Below are 16276 nucleotides of genomic sequence, written 5' to 3'. Positions count from 1 at the left end.
ACTTACATAAGGCCAAAACTAAACAAGGAAGAACGCTACAGTCGAGTGCCTCGACTGTCAGATACCCGTTGCTCAGCTAAAGGGCCCAAAGGGAAATGGAGATATACAAGCAGCAAAGCGAGATTGATCAATATATGGTTATGTGGCCGGTAGACAGATTTAAGCGTTATGGGCGTGGCAAACTTTGATAGTTTCCGAGGTATCCACGTTCATATTTACGATTTTTTTAAAGTTTGTGGTCGGTTTGTGGGTGTCTCAAATTTTTTTTTTTGATTAATCGATAGGTATTGATGATAACAATACATTTCAGTTTAAATTTTGTTACTAGTGTCGACGGTCGAACATTGTAATCGATAGGTAGACTAAGTATTGTAAGAGAAATCTAGTATTTGTTAATTTATCCGATCTCGTATGGATTTCTTGGCCCTTGAAGTGCGGGCCTACTAATATCGGTTTAATGGATGCCGCCATAAATTGTGCTTCTCATTATCTTGTGAATCGTAGGAGGGCACACTGCGGTAAGATTAAGTTAGTTTGAAATGTATGAGGCTGATTTGAATTGTTAACAGAATAAAACGATCGCCCCGAGCGACTGCCACGAGCGCCACCAGGCGCACGCCGCCCTTAAAGTTCACCCTCTCTTCGGACCTACGCGTGTGGGGTAGTCGTTAACAAGGCAACTCCATATGATGCAAGACAACTCCTTTTATTCGCAGTCCTAGGGAGACTGTAAGGGCAACTTGCGCTGGAGGACGGCTTGACGACCAGCTAGAGAGTTGCCAGGAGCAATTCCCGTACCAGTAGAGGAGTCGCAGGCAGCGACATAGACGGGCGCAGACAGCGCCGAACACTGGGTACGGACGGAGTCGCAGTCAGCGACAGGGAGACGCAGGCCGCGTCAGTTAAGGAGACCGCAGACAGCGGTCAGGAGGCGCAAGGAGCGCCAAGCACGGGGTCCGCAGACAGCGGGCCAGAAGACGCAAGGAGCGTCAAGCATCGCCTGCCGCAGCCAGCGGCCAGAAGGCACAGGTGCCGCCATTTTGGAGAGCGCTGAGGCAGCGCCGTATTGGACCTGTTAGGATGCAGCATTCCCCGAAGAGGAGCTCGCGGCTGAGAGGAGGGGAAGCCACCCCTACAGCAACGAGAGCGGATCAGCAGCCAGTGAGTAGTGGAGCAGAAAACCGGCCGCGAGTGAACATAACCTCGGCGGCGGCCATTTCTAGCCCAGCCACTACGGTGACTACAGTAGCGTCCCATCCGAGGAGTACTGCTGTCACAGCTGCGGGATCAGAGCCGGAGACGAACCAGTCCCTCACGTCGGACCTTTTGAAAAGGATTGCGGCGTTGGAGGAGGAGCTAAAGCAGGTTAAAGCCCTGAACAGTGTGAGCACCGCCAATTGCGCGCCAATCGCAGTTGGCCCAAGCGCAGATGGCGCCATCAGTGGAGCGTCGGGGCGGCCGCCATCTTGGAGCGGACCGCCATTAGCCACATCTAACGGTGAGGCCTCAACTAACGGGGTCGGGGCGGTCCCACATAGCGGTGTCGGTGCGAGTAGTGCGGCCTGCACGCTGCCGCCATCTTGGAGTGGACCGCCATTGCTAACGACTAGCAATCATTTTGTGGAGCCACTGTGTGCTACAAGTGTTGCGCAGACAGCGCATGGATTCGTGCTACCGGGCGGCAGCACCCACAACGTGGCAACAGCATCGCCATTTGTTGGGTCCTACGCCCCGATAACGCCGAATGAATCCCAAAGAGTGTACGGGCCAAGGAAGCTTCCGGACCTGCCTGTATTTGGAGGGCAGCCCGAGGAGTGGCCGATCTTTAACTGTGCGTTTGTGGAGACGACCCAAGCATACAACTGCACAGACTTGGAGAACAACCAAAGGTTGTTGAAGGCGCTGAAGGATGAAGCACGCGAGACAGTGAAGTCGCTGCTGATTCACCCTGGGAACGTCAGCGCCGTGATGGAGCAGCTGCGCTTTAGGTTCGGCCGACCGGAGCAGCTTATACGCAGCCAGCTGAACAGCGTGCGAGAGGTGCCGCCGATTTCGGAGCAGCACCTGGCGAGGATCGTTCCCTTCGCAACCCGAGTGAGTAACCTCACGGCCTTCTTGCAGTCAGCGAAGGCGGAGCAGCACCTGCGGAACCCAACGCTAATGGAGGAGCTTGTGGCAAAGCTTCCTACGAGCAAGCGAGTAGACTGGGCCAGGCACGCTGCATCGATCGAGCCCTCTCCCACTGTGGCACACTTCAGCGTGTGGCTGCAGGAGTACGCAAACGTCGTGTGTACGGTTTTGGACGTCGAGGGAAAGGAGCCGAGGCGTCGAGTTCTACATGCGAGCGTCGACCAGAACGGATGCGATCAACAGGATGATCGGCATGGAGGTTGTCCAATTTGTGGAGGGCAACATGCTGCGACGAGCTGCAGGGAGTTCATTGGAGCTTCGCCACCGGGTAGGTGGAGCATGGTGAGGAGGCACCGGTTCTGCTTCACATGCTTACGGAGTGGACATACGACCAGAACCTGCGATGTACATGGCGAGTGCCAGATCAAAGGATGCCGCAGATTGCATCACCGTCTGCTACATGGTGCGGACGAGGAGTGAAGATGGCCGGCGCAGCGAGGTGGCTTCAGGAGCCACAACGGAGGAAACCAGCAGTCAGCAGTTTCCAGACGCGGCCCGGACAGGAGGTCTTCGCCACGAGGTGGTTACAGGGACCACGAGGGGAGCCTACAGTCGGCTGTCCCCAGAAACAGCCTGGAGATAAGGGCCCCGCAGCCAGCGGAGGCGCCCGTACAGAGGAACTTAAACTGCGTTGACGCCGAAGGAGGTCGACTTTTGTTCCGTATACTGCCAGTAACGCTGTACGGAGCTGGTCGCCAGGTGGATACATACGATGATCGATGACGAGCTACGGAGGGATCTGGGAGTGCGAGGCGTGCATCGACAGCTGAATATACAATGGTTTGGAGGAAGGGCAAGCAGAGAGCCCACTCGCCACGCTTTAAGGAACGTGTACTCAGTTTCGAGCCTAAGTCTGCCAATGCAGACGTTAGGTCGACGAGATGTCCAGGGCGTGATTAAGGATGCGCGTCTGCCGATGAAGCCCTACATCAACGTGGTGCCTAAGTTGCTCATCGGACTGGACCATGGACATTTGGGATTGCCACTTAGGACGAGGCGGTTTGCCAGAGAGGGACCGTATGCGGCCGCAACCGAGCTTGGATGGGTTGTGTTTGGGCCAGTAAGTGGGCAATCGACTACGCCGTCACCGAGGTCCTGCCTTCTAGCCGTGTCAATGGATGATACGATGGAAAAGATGGTGGAGGACTACTTCGAGATGGAAAGCTTTGGTGTGAAGCTCGCGCCACAGGTCGCAGGCAGCGATGACGCGCAGGCACAAAGGATCCTCGAAGATACCACGGTGAAAGTGGGGCGTCCCTACCAGACGGGATTACTCTGGAAGGACGACTACGCTGTGCTGCCACGGAGCTATGAGATGGCGCACAGACGGCTGATCAATGTGGAGAAGAAGTTGAAGCGCAACGGGCAGTTGGCGCTGGAATACGATCGTATCATCAAGGATTACGTATCCAAAGGATATGCGAGGAAGCTGCAGCAGGATGAGGTCGCGGTGACGAGCGACCGGCTATGGTATTTGCCACATTTTGGTGTCGAAAACCCGAACAAGCCCGGTAAGGTCCGGCTTGTGTTCGATGCTGCAGCCAAGGTTGGAGGAACCTCGCTAAATTCGGCGCTGGACAAGGGGCCTCAGCATTACAAGCCCTTGCCAGCCGTGCTCTTCCACTTCAGGGAAGGAGCAGTCGGAGTCTGCGGTGACATCAAGGAGATGTTCCACCAAGTGCTGATCCGACCCGAGGATCGATGTTCCCAACGATTCCTTTGGAGAGATGGCAACGACGATCGAGACCCGGATACGTACGAGGATGACAACGTGATGGTTAGCTTCGTGTGCGCAAAGACGAAGTGCGCGCCGATGAGAACGATGTCGATCCCAAGGTTGGAGCTGCAGGCAGCGGTTCTTGGAACCAGACTGATGAACACTGTCCAGGAGGAGCACAGTGTGGACATCAGCGAGACGGTGTTGTGGACGGACTCAAAGACGGTGCTGAGATGGATCGGCAGCACCCACCGCCGGTACAAGCAGTTTGTTGGCAACCGAGTGGCGGAGATTTTGGAGTCGTCGAAGGTTTCCCAGTGGAGGTGGGTACCTACAGCCGACAACGCAGCGGATGATGCGACGCGGTCGCAGAATAAGGCGGACCTTAGCCCGGAATCACGTTGGCTAAGTGGACCCGCATTTTTGAGGCAGCCAGCGAGCGGCTGGCCGGCGCCTGAGGAGGGAACTAAGCGTGTTCCAGATGCGCCTGAGGAGGGAACTAAGCGTGTTCCAGATGCGCCTGAGGAGGGAACTAAGCGTGTTCCAGATGCGCCTGAAGAGGGAACTAAGCGTGTTCCAGATGCGCCTGATGAAGAGGAGATGCCCGGTGAGTTTGCATTGGTGGCCGCGGATGAATTTGCCATTCCGTTCAAGAGATTCTCGAGCTGAGGACCACAGCATGGGTCTTGAGGTTTGCGCGTTGGTGTCGGAAGCAGAGAAGCAAGATCGTGGAGTACGGACTCACTGCATCGGAGTGTGAGGCCGCGGAGAACCTGTTAGTCAGACAGGCCCAGTTGGAGTCGTTCCCCGACGAGATGAGGTCGGCGGAATGCGGAAAGGACGTCGCCAGCTCGAGTGAGATTCGAGGTCTGGCGCCTTACGTGGATGAACATGGAGTTCTGCGAGTTTATGGCAGAGTTGATGCCGCGCTGTGCATGCCGTACAGTGCGAGGAGGCCGTAATACTGTCACACAGGCACAGTCTTACGGATTTGATTGTGAGGCACTTTCATGCCCAAATGAAGCATCAAAACGTGGATGCGACGATTGCTCAGATTCGGACGAGATTCTGGGTCACGAAGATGAGACGAGTGCTGAAGGAAGTAATCTCGTCGTGCAACGAGTGCAAGTTGCAGCGAACGCGGCCGATGCCGCCGATAATGGGACCCCTACCAGAGGATCGACTGGAAGCGGGAGGATGGCCATTCAAGTACACCGGATTGGGCTACTTTGGGCCACTGCTGGTGACTGTATCCCGTCACAGAGAGAAGCGTTGGGTCGCCTTGTTCACATGCTTGACGACAAGGGCGATTCATCTGGAGTTGGCTCATGACCTGTCGACGGATTCCTGCATAATAGCGATGAGGAACTTCGTCTGCCGTAGAGGACCAGTACATAGACTGCGGAGTGATAACGGCAAGAACTTCGTGGGAGCTGACAGGGAGGCCAAGCGATTTGGAGACGTGTTCGAGACGGAGAGGATACAGAGTGAGTTGTCCAGCAGAAGCATTGAATGGGATTTCAATTGCCCATCGAACCCGTCTGAGGGCGGAGTATGGGAGCGGATGGTGCAGTGCGTCAAACGAGTGCTGCGTCATACCCTGAAGGAAGTCGCGCCGAGGGATCATGTGTTGGAGAGTTTCCTGATCGAGGCGGAGAATGTAGTCAACTCGCGTCCGCTCACCCACTTGCCGGTGGATGCGGACCAAGAGGCGCCGTTGACGCCAAATGATCTGCTCAAGGGAGCAGCTAACCTGCCGAATACGCCTGGATTGGATGCGGAGCTGCCCAAGGAGGGTTCTACGCGAAAGCAGTGGAGGATTTCTCGCATGCTGCGAGACCGTTTCTGGAGGAGGTGGGTCCTGGAGTACCTGCCTACGCTTGTGCGCCGCGAGAAGTGGTGCCGGAGAACGGAGCCCATCCGCCAGGGCGATATGGTCTTCGTCTGCGATCCTGCCTTGCCCAGACGAGAGTGGCGCAAGGGAATCGTGGAGGAGGTCTACAGCGGAGCTGATGGAGTCGTCAGACGCGCTACTGTGCGCGTGAACGACAATGGCCTATCTCGGACAATGTTGCGGCCCGTCTCAAAACTTGCAGTTTTGGATTTGAGTGAAGCGGTTCTTCACGGGGTCGGGGATGTCGACGGTCGAACATTGTAATCGATAGGTAGACTAAGTATTGTAAGAGAAATCTAGTATTTGTTAATTTATCCGATCTCGTATGGATTTCTTGGCCCTTGAAGTGCGGGCCTACTAATATCGGTTTAATGGATGCCGGCATAAATTGTGCTTCTCATTGTCTTGTGAATCGTAGGAGGGCACACTGCGGTAAGATTAAGTTAGTTTGAAATGTATGAGGCTGATTTGAATTGTTAACAGAATAAAACGATCGCCCCGAGCGACTGCCACGAGCGCCACCAGGCGCACGCCGCCCTTAAAGTTCACCCTCTCTTCGGACCTACGCGTGTGGGGTAGTCGTTAACAAGGCAACTCCATATGATGCAAGACAACTAGTATGAAAACTGTGGGCGCCACATTGTGGGCGTTAGAGTGGGCGTGGCACCCTGCTGAAACAAACTTGCGCTGCGCAAGAAACTCTCCAATCACGAATCCGAGCTCAGAGCGTTCATACGGACGGACAGAAAGACGGACAGACTAGATCGACTCGGCTAATGATGCTGATCGAGAATATATATACCTTTTGGGGTCGGAAACGCTTCCTTCTACCTGTTATATACTTTCCGACGAGGAGCGTAAGGAGTTGAATAACTCCACACAAATCATAGGGGCAATTATACATGGTGGCCTGCCGGTTACCAGATTCGCGGCGAGTGAGCGCTCAGTATCGGCAAGGTGAATAGAGTTTGGAGAGAGAGAGATGTTGTAGGATAAGAAAATGGAAATTTAGTGCTTGGAGAACGAGAAATTGGAGAATGAGCGTTTGGAGAAAGAGAGATTGGAGAAAGAAAAGGTTGAGAATGAGAAAATAAAGATGTTGAGTTGGGAGAGGGAGAGAGTGTAGACATCGAGGGCAGAGCAAGGGTGCCGTGTGCAAAGGGAAATTAGGATAACGCACCGGGTTCTAAACTCTGCAGTGAACTTTGGACCTGGACAAAAAGTACCACCTCTAAGCGGCCGGGCGTGCCACATGCCACAGGTGAATCAGCAGGACGGCGCCAAGACGTAGGACCCCAGTTGGAAACCGTGGGCAGAGGACAAAAGGGGTCAAGCCGGATCCACGGACTTTGGACCTGACGTGGAGAGCACCAGCGGGCCGTACGCAAAAGGGAAATAACGGTTCCCGGAGTTCCTATATAAGGCAGCAGAGCAATGGCAGCTAGATTAGTTGATCACGAGGAGTCCATCCATCAAGATCAGTCAGTTCACAAGGCAAGGAAGGCGTTAACCAGCAGCAAGTAAACAACCACAAGTCAAGTTCCAGCCTCGCAGCTAGCACGATGAGGAGCAGAGCTGGGGACATCGGCAGCGACATCTGTAGACCTCAACGGCAGCCGCGTCACGACCGCCGCCACGACTTATTGAGTAGCGCAGGAACGTCACGGACGACAATCAATTTTGTAGCATTTCGAGCTACAGGACGGTGCAAGGTGTCAGCGGTCATCGAGTCATCGCGGCACTGAAGTCAGCGCGTGGCGACAACGAGACTAACACAGCCACCCACCCTCCCTAATAAGTTAAGCCAGAATAAATCCACGTTAATCCTTTGTGTGGTTTCTCACTGATCTGCCCCATGGATCAGTCACGTACGAACATGCAATCTACTGAGCTAGCAGCTCGAGTCTATCGGGCAGACAAATAAAGTCAATATACTCTAGTATATTCTTTTACTCTGCTAGTAACAGGTAAAAAATACGACGATATCAAGATTAAAATACAATAAAGAAACGCAGCGCAAGTTTGTTTCAGCAAGGTGCACTCTAACGCCCACCATCGTCCATAAGCTAAAAGCGTTTTTGAAAAATTTAAATGAGATTGTGTTTTGATTATCAATTTCCATATATGCCAATATTTGATCAATTTTGGCCATTCACTAAAAAGTAATAAGCAAATAAAGTGAACAATCTCAGGAGCAGACGCTTTGGTACTTCTCTATCTCCCTTTCACTCATTGAGTGATCCCATTACAATAGCACCGACTATAGCGTTCTATCTTGTTATACCCGTTACTCGTAGAGTAAAAGGGTATACTATATTCGTCGGAAAGTATGTAACAGGCAGAAGGAAGCGTTTCCGACCCCATAAAGTATATATATTCTTGATCAGGATCACTAGCCGAGTCGATCTAGCCATGTCCGTCCGTCCGTCTGTCCGGATGAACGCTGAGTTCTCGGAAACTATAAGAGCTAGGCTATTGAGACTTGGCGTGCAGATTCCTGAGCTTCTTACGCAGCGCAAGTTTGTTTCAGCAATGTGCCACGCCCACTCCTACGCCCACAAACCGCCCAAAACTGTGGCTCCTTCAGTTTTGATACTAGAATAACAATTTTAACCTGTGACGCCCACAGTTTTCATGCTAGGTATAAAATTTTACCTGAAATGTATTGGTCTCGTCAATACCTATCGATTGATCTAAAAAAAAATTTGCCACACCCACTCTAACGCCCATAACCCTTAAATCTGTCTAGCGCCGGTAGGTGGCGTATTTTAATCTTGCTTTGCTGCTTGCATATTTCCATTTCCCTTTGGTCCCTTTAGCTGAGTAGTCGAAGTAGTAGTCTGATAGTCGAAGTACTCGACTACATCGTTCTTCCTTGTTCTTAATTGGATGGGACCCTTTGAAACCAATCTTTTGATGTCATCGATATATACACACTAAAACTCTATGCACATGTGAAAATGATTAATTTTTTCTTTAAGAAAGGTTAAGATGTACAAAAAAGGAATGCAAATTATAATGAACTGATTATCTATGTTGGCTTACCAGGAAACTCATGCGGCTAGCTCAGTAGACTAGTGCGTTCTTCCCACCAAATGTGTAGTAAACATGACCGCCCGGTTACCAGTAATAACAATTTAGAACTCGGCTATGAGGCGTTTATTCTCGGCTCTGTATTACAGTTTATCTGCCTTGTGATGGTGTTTCTCGCGCTGATCCTCTCGCTCTACGTCTTGATACATTCCCACCCTCAGACAATTCCCCCAAACAATTAGGAATTCTCGTTTCTCCTCTCCGGCCGTTACCCTGTGAATCCTTAAAGCCTTTAAGCCCTTGCGATCATTCCTTCGACACCTAACAGCTCCGTGATGAGCTTCATGGCGCCGGTCTTCCGTCTTATTCTCCTTCCCACGACATCTTCTTCGTAGATAAAATTTTCCGATGTGGCCGTTGATATTCAAACTTCCCCGATCCAGTTTATTCCCTCGGGATTCACGGTTCCGCAGTTGTCTCGTTCCACTCCTTCGGTCACACCACAGCTTTCCGATCGTCAGTATTTTTGCGCCCATCGATCGACACTATCGTCCAGTGCCAATCGACCACCTATCGGGTTGCCCCTTCCCTATGCACATGGTCCCATGGAGAAGAAATTTTTACGCCGATAGGTTTTCTCTTTATATTTTCACCCTTCTCCTTTCACTGATCCTTCTTTCTCTTTCAGCCTTCTGCCCCTGAACTGCCCTTGGACTGGCCGCCAACTGGTTGTCGGAGATGCGAAGAGATAACCTGAGAAAAAGCATGAGAGGAGAGTGTGCCCCCTCCCAACAGCTACCCTGTATACGTGAATATGAGCCCCCCTTGCATGGCCACAATTAATTGCTATTTGCTTGTTTCAGATCCGACTTCCCTCGCGCCTTCTAACTTAAAATTTTATAACTTAAAATATACACACCCCGTTCTTGTCGTGCTTTTATTTTCTTTGTTCTTGTGTGTTTACAACGGTTGCCCGTCCCAGTGCAAGTGTTTTATGTTTGACTTTTAAGCGAATTTATTAGCGAAGATTTCTTGTTTGGCCGATACCCTGACCCCAAATGCCACCACCCTCACTCAGAGCTTATGCATCCCTGGCCACTTATGACCATGAGGTCCGCTTCACGGATGAATTTCCGCGGGGATTTCTCCGGTATTCTGAAAATGCCGAGGCGCTGACGTTACATCTCCTGTAGCGCGACGGCGGTGGCTCACTCGGACCTCTCCATCACCTCCTTTCTGGCTCCCTCGTAGGTCTCGCCCGCTACCGCGCATTCCAGGCGTGGGGCACTCATGGTGTGCAACCGACCTCATCCAGCCACATCTTTCCGTTCCCGTAGTCCAGCTAAAACCACCTTCAACAGTTCGTGAGCTGAGGCAGTACATAGGCGTGGCTTCATGGTACCGTCCTTTTGTACCGGACTTTGAGCGCATCGTCAAGCCACTCAATGACCTTCTCCAAAGGGGCGTAAAATGAAAGTTGACGCAGGACCACTAACAAGCTTTCGAGGAGGTGAAGGCAAGGCTTGTGTTGGCGTGTCCGGATTTCGTTAGGACATTCACTTTGCAAACGCAGGATACGGAAAACGGCGAAAAAGTAATCTCCTACTCCAGTCGAACCATAAACGGAGCCAAAAAGAACTATTCGACAACGGAGAAAGAGTGCTTGGCCATTGTCTGGGCAACAGGAAATCTAAGGCCCTACTTGGAAGGCTACCATTTCAAGGTTGTAAGGTTTTGGTATTAAAGTGGCTAACAGACTTGAAAGCCCGTCAGGAAGAATAGCCAGATGGGCCCTAGAGCTGCAACAGTACAACTTTGAGATTTGGTACGGAAATTGGCAGTTAAACGTGGTAGTCGACGATCTATCCAGTCAGCCATGCTGGAAACTCTACGGAGAGCAAAAGAGGCTGTGTCGAGTGCTGAGTGTAACTGGACATGCGAGAGAAGTTGACGGAGAAGGCGCAGAAATGTTCTGACTATGTGTTTGAGGGCGAAACTCTGTACAGGCAGATCCCGCACAGAGCTGGCAACAAAGATGTGGTGGCTCGGAAACAATGCGTTCCGCAAGAGCTAAGAGAAGCAGTCTCGCAGGAGAAACATGACTCACCCGCGGCCGGTCATGTAGAAGGCCTAAAAGCAATTGCCCGACTAGCAGCACGGTACTACTGGCCAGGAATGCAAAGAGACGCAAGAGCATACGAGCGCAAGTGCGAGGATTGCATGAAATTTAAACCTAAACAGAGGCAAGACGCAGGAAAAAATGCTGACACGATTCTCGTAAGAGCCATGGGCAATAGTGTGCGTAGACTTTGTCGCACCGCTGCCAAGATCGAAGCATGGCAAACAGGTGCTGTTGGTTCTGATCGATCGTTTTTCAAAATGGACAGAGTTACGTACAGCGACGGCTGAAACCCTTTAGAAGGCATTTTGAGAACGCATAATCGCAAGATTCGGCGTACCGAAAGTTATAATCACGCACAATGGGCTGCAGTTCACCAGTCGAGCATTCAAAAAGTTCCTAGGCAATATCGCAATTAAGCAGCAGTTCACGGCACTGTATACTCCCCCAGAGAAAGCGACGAAAAAAGCGTGCATTGATACTAGCAACTAAAGCCAATCATCCTGTATGCCTATTTTGCGAAGCTAGAGATCATTTTTTGCCGAAGGGCTTTCGTTTTTTAAACTTAAGTAAGAGACTTCGCTTTAGAGAACCAAAGAAATTCCACATTTGCCTCAACTGTTTGGGCGATGCCCCTTGCAGCAATATAAATCGACTCAATGTCGATATGTTCCTTACCATCTACTTCATCAGTACTAGTATCATGCTCACAATTATTAACGCATAATCTTTTAATGTACCCTCCACCTCTACTAAATTATGCCGACGGATTACGTGTTGCTTCCAAATGTTATAATCTACGTAAAGAATAAAATTGGTGCATTTATTGCTTGTCGAGCTCTTTTACACTTAGCCTCTTAGTTAAACTGCATAACTTCGCATCTTGCTAGCCCATTTAATTTGAAACAGAAACACTTGCATACACTCATTTCTGGGGTCGAGGAATCTCCCATGAACTCGGATAATGCAGTCTATATCTTAGCGCAGTCGAGCGTCATTCCCAACTGTCATGACTCATAGCATAACCGATTAAGAACAGCATTTCAATGTAAATGGCACGGGATGGAGGATTGCAAAAACATTTCGCTCGATGATCCATTTTTCAATCAATGACAACGAACCGACCTTCTTATTGGAGCTGGTCTGTTTTTCGAAATAACTGCCAATCTTTAAAAAACCTAACTTGGTTGGATCGTTTCTGGAGGGATGCCGAGTAGGCGAAATCATTAATCAGTCCTAGCTGCCATTATCAAAAATCCTACTGATCATTCTGACGATGACACTCTTGCCGCAACAGTGAAGCGATATTGAGAAATTGAGGACTTTGGCATCCTTGTTACTGGAAGACTTGCGATGCGAACAGAAATGGTCAATATGCTGTTCGTCTCTTGTCCACTTCGGCCAGAAAGCTCAGTATTCGGCATATCTAGAGGAGTACATCAACTTAGGACATATGTCTCTGTTCTCAAAGGACCCAAAGGACCCCTGTTCTTCTTGCCTGACCATTGTGTACATAAGCAAGAAGTACAAGCACAAAGCTTCGTGTCGTCTTCGATGGGAATGCTTAAACGATTTCTGGTAGCTCTCTAATCGACATACTTCTTGCTAAGCCAACAACACAGGAAACAAATTTTAACATACTGCTTCGCTTTAGATTTTTCAAAGTAGCCCTTTGTGGAGACATCTGGAAGATGTTTCGTCTGGCAAAAGAACTCCACGGATGAGTTGAGTGTATATAAACTAAACACGGTGACTTATGAAACAAAGTCAGCTGCCTTCTTGGCTATAAGAGCCATGCATCAGCTATCTTATGATGAAGAGGAATAATTTCCAATTGGGTCGAAAATTGTTCGTAGTGATTTCTATGTGGATGATTTTGTCCCTTGTGGGGATTAAATTGGAGGAGGTCAGAGAAATCCGTGTCCACAGACGAGTAAGCTCTAATCTCTGAGACCAAAACTGGGCTCCGATAGATATCTTCGTGTTGGTGGAAGGTTACAGAACGCAAACTTGGACTATACCCAAGGATCATACAGTCTCCAAGGCAATTATCGTCTACTTTTATGAAAAACACTTGTTCGTACCCAAAGATACTCAACATGACCACACCCAACAAATCAAGCAGAAGCCAAGTTGGGAACAGTACCAGGCGCTCATTAGCACTCACTGCAGATGAGAATTGCTGCTCAGCATGTTATATGCTTAACTAATTCACCGTCTCACCGACTCAAAGGCACACTGACATTGCCGCGACGCGATCGTCCTGCCATCAAAGCGTCCCCGTACCAGCGACAAGTGCTCATTTCCCCCTTGTCACGCGGTGTGACCCAGAAGTGTCTACTTCGGATTGGCACAAACATTGGTGACCCCGACGTGATCCTTTACCAACAAAGGACCCCCTTTCCACCAAACGCAGAACCTCTCACTGGTGAGAGGACCCGTTAAGTTCACCACATCCACCCGCCCTTGAAACCATAGCTCATCCAGCTTCACAGGATACGCTTCGTCATCCAGCGTCACAGGATCGTTAGCTTTATCCAGACTCACAGGATACGTTTCGTCTTCCAGCGTCACAGGATCGTCAGCTTTATCCAGCTTCACAGGATACGCTTCTTTTTCCAGCGTTACAGGATCGGTAGCTTTATCCAGCTTCACAGGATACGCTTCTTCATCCAGCGTCACTGGATCGTCAGATTAATCCAGCTTCACAGGATACGCTTCGTCTTCCAGCGTCACAGGATCGTCAGCTTTATCCAGCTTCACAGGATACGCTTCTTCTTCCAGCGTCACAGGAACTCAGCTAAATCCAGCTTCACAGGACTCACAGCTTCATCCAGCTTCACAGGATACGCTTCTTCTTCTTCCAGCGTCACAGGAATTCAGCTTAATCCAGCTTCACAGGACTCACAGCTTTATCCAGCTTCACAGGATACGCTTCTTCTTCCAGCGTCACAGGAACTCAGCTAAATCCAGCTTCACAGGACTCACAGCTTCATCCAGCTTCACAGGATACGCTTCTTCTTCTTCCAGCGTCACAGGAATTCAGCTAAATCCAGCTTCACAGGACTCACAGCTTCATCCAGCTTCACAGGATACGCTTCTTCTTCTTCCAGCGTCACAGGAACTCAGCTAAATCCAGCTTCACAGGACTCACAGCTTCATCCAGCTTCACAGGATACGCTTCTTCTTCTTCCAGCGTCACAGGAATTCAGCTTAATCCAGCTTCACAGGACTCACAGCTTCATCCAGCATCACAGGATTCTTTGTTTCCAGTACACACAATATGTCTACTTCATTCATAGAGGAAACAAGTCACACAAGAATCGATTTACACAATCGATTACTAGACAACCAAAACGAGCTGCAAGAGAAAATCCAACAGCTCATTAAGAATTATGGCAAGGATTCTGCCGACTGACGCCATCGAGACGGCTATTATTCCGGTAAGCTTAATCAGTTAAACGATCTCTGGCAGCAGTTTTGCGACCTAGATGAAGAGGTCCAGCAAGCGGCATTACCCACTGGAAGTGAGTACTCTTCACGACTAGTAGCACTTAAGGAGCTGGTCGAAAAATACCAGAATATCTTTCTGGACAACATGCCGACTGGAAGCGGGCTTCCGAAGATCCCCAGACGAACTTCGGCCAACATCAAGATCACAAAAAGAGATCAAGTCAAAGAAGATTCCGCAATTGACACGGTGATCCGACAGTTGCAGAGAAGATGCAACGAATTGGAGTCATCATTAACATTAGCATCGAACGCCCCAACTGTCTCCCCAGCCCTACAAAACACCTGGATCTCCATTGGGAGTTACTGGGGCAAGCCCACGATGAATTTTATAGCACACTCGGGCCGCAGGCATATCTACAGGAGTACATCAACTTAGGACATATGTCTCTGTTCTCAAAGGACCCAAAGGACCCCTGCTCTTCTTGCCTGACCATTGTGTACATAAGAAAGAAGTACAAGCACAAAGCTTCGTGTCGTCTTCGATGGGAATGCTAAACGATTTCTGGTAGCTCTCTAAACGACATTCCTCTTGCTAAGCCAACAACACAGGAAACAAATTTTAACATACTGCTTCGCTTTAGATTTTTCAAAGTAGCCCTTTGTGGAGACATCTGGAAGATGTTTCGTCTGGCAAAAGAACTCCACGGATGAGTTGAGTGTTTATAAACTAAACACGGTGACTTATGAAACAAAGTCAGCTGCCTTCTTGGCTATAAGAGCCATGCATCAGCTATCTTATGATGAAGAGGAATAATTTCCAATTGGGTCGAAAATTGTTCGTAGTGATTTCTATGTGGATGATTTTGTCTCTTGTGGGGATTAAATTGGAGAAGATCAGAGAAATTCGTCGTCAGAGAAAGGAGCTGCTGTCGCGAGGCCACTTTCCAATCCGTAAATGGTGTTTGAATGAGTCTAGTGCCCTCGAAGGGAAATCAATCACAACTTAGAACAGCTAATAAAATTTCACGATGAAACACATATCGCCAAGGCACTGGAACTACCCTGGGACCATCTTCTGATCACTTCTAATTTAACTTCTCCCAAATTTCGTCTGATCGTCGAGTTACCAAACGGATTGCATTGTCAACAATAGCCAAATTCTATGATCCGCTCAGTTTAATAACACCAATCGTTACAAAATCCAAAATATTTTTGTAATCCCTATAGAGTGGTAAAGTGGATTGATATGACACATTGCCTGAGTGTATTCTTTCGTCATTGGGGGAGTTGACCTCTCAGTTGTCGATTACCCAGAACCTTAAAGATCCACGATTTGTAATAAAACAGCAGGCTCCTGTCGAGTTGCATGGATTTTGCGATGCAAGCGTAGCAGCTTATGGTGCGTGCTTATACTTGCGGTCGGAATCATTGATATCAAGCGCGCTATCATTGCTGGTCTGACTCGTCAATTCGGCATCATGATCCAACAAGCTTAGTCCAAAAAAAATTTATTGAGCGTTCTCTCTGGTTTACTGGACCTATATTCCTTCTGCAATGTACAGCACAGGATCTTCCAGAGTGTCATTCTCCAGTTCTAATTGGAACCGTGTGTAATGACATTTCCTTTAATTCCAATTATCTTAACTCTTTTGATATGTTGCAGCGGGTATTTGTGTACATTTGTCGGTTCATTTCAAATTGCAGAGCCACATCTTCATATACGATAGGCCGCCTAAGCGTTGAAGAAATCAGTAAGGGAACTAGTTCTTCTGAGGAGCATACAAAAGGTTCTCCTAACCAAAGAGTATGAAGTTATTAGCCAGGGCAAGCTGTGTCCACAGACGAGTAAGCTCTCTTCTCTGAGGCCAAT

General features: G+C 49.5%; 3 protein-coding genes across 3 annotated transcripts in view; 2 read left to right on the top strand and 1 right to left on the bottom strand.

Annotated features, from left to right (window-relative positions):
- LOC139355016 (putative leucine-rich repeat-containing protein DDB_G0290503) overlaps nucleotides 1-16276 on the bottom strand; it is a 235034-nt gene that overhangs the window by 53252 nt on the left and 165506 nt on the right. The gene's annotated exons all lie outside the window — the stretch shown is intronic.
- On the top strand, nucleotides 3035-4591 carry LOC139354996 (uncharacterized). The gene is made up of 2 exons (XM_070999265.1): nucleotides 3035-4394; nucleotides 4494-4591. Exons 1-2 carry the CDS (start codon nucleotides 3050-3052, stop codon nucleotides 4574-4576), a joined length of 1428 nt encoding a protein of 475 aa, XP_070855366.1. The 5' UTR covers nucleotides 3035-3049; the 3' UTR covers nucleotides 4577-4591.
- Nucleotides 4723-9466, top strand: LOC139355035 (uncharacterized). The gene is made up of 3 exons (XM_070999313.1): nucleotides 4723-4788; nucleotides 4854-6023; nucleotides 9230-9466. Exons 1-3 carry the CDS (start codon nucleotides 4723-4725, stop codon nucleotides 9464-9466), a joined length of 1473 nt encoding a protein of 490 aa, XP_070855414.1.

Source organism: Drosophila suzukii, unplaced genomic scaffold (assembly GCF_043229965.1).
Source record: "Drosophila suzukii unplaced genomic scaffold, CBGP_Dsuzu_IsoJpt1.0 scf_6, whole genome shotgun sequence".
Lineage (NCBI taxonomy): Eukaryota > Metazoa > Arthropoda > Insecta > Diptera > Drosophilidae > Drosophila > Drosophila suzukii.
The sequence above is the reverse complement of the archived record's forward strand: the minus strand, read 5'-3'. Positions and strand labels throughout refer to the sequence as shown.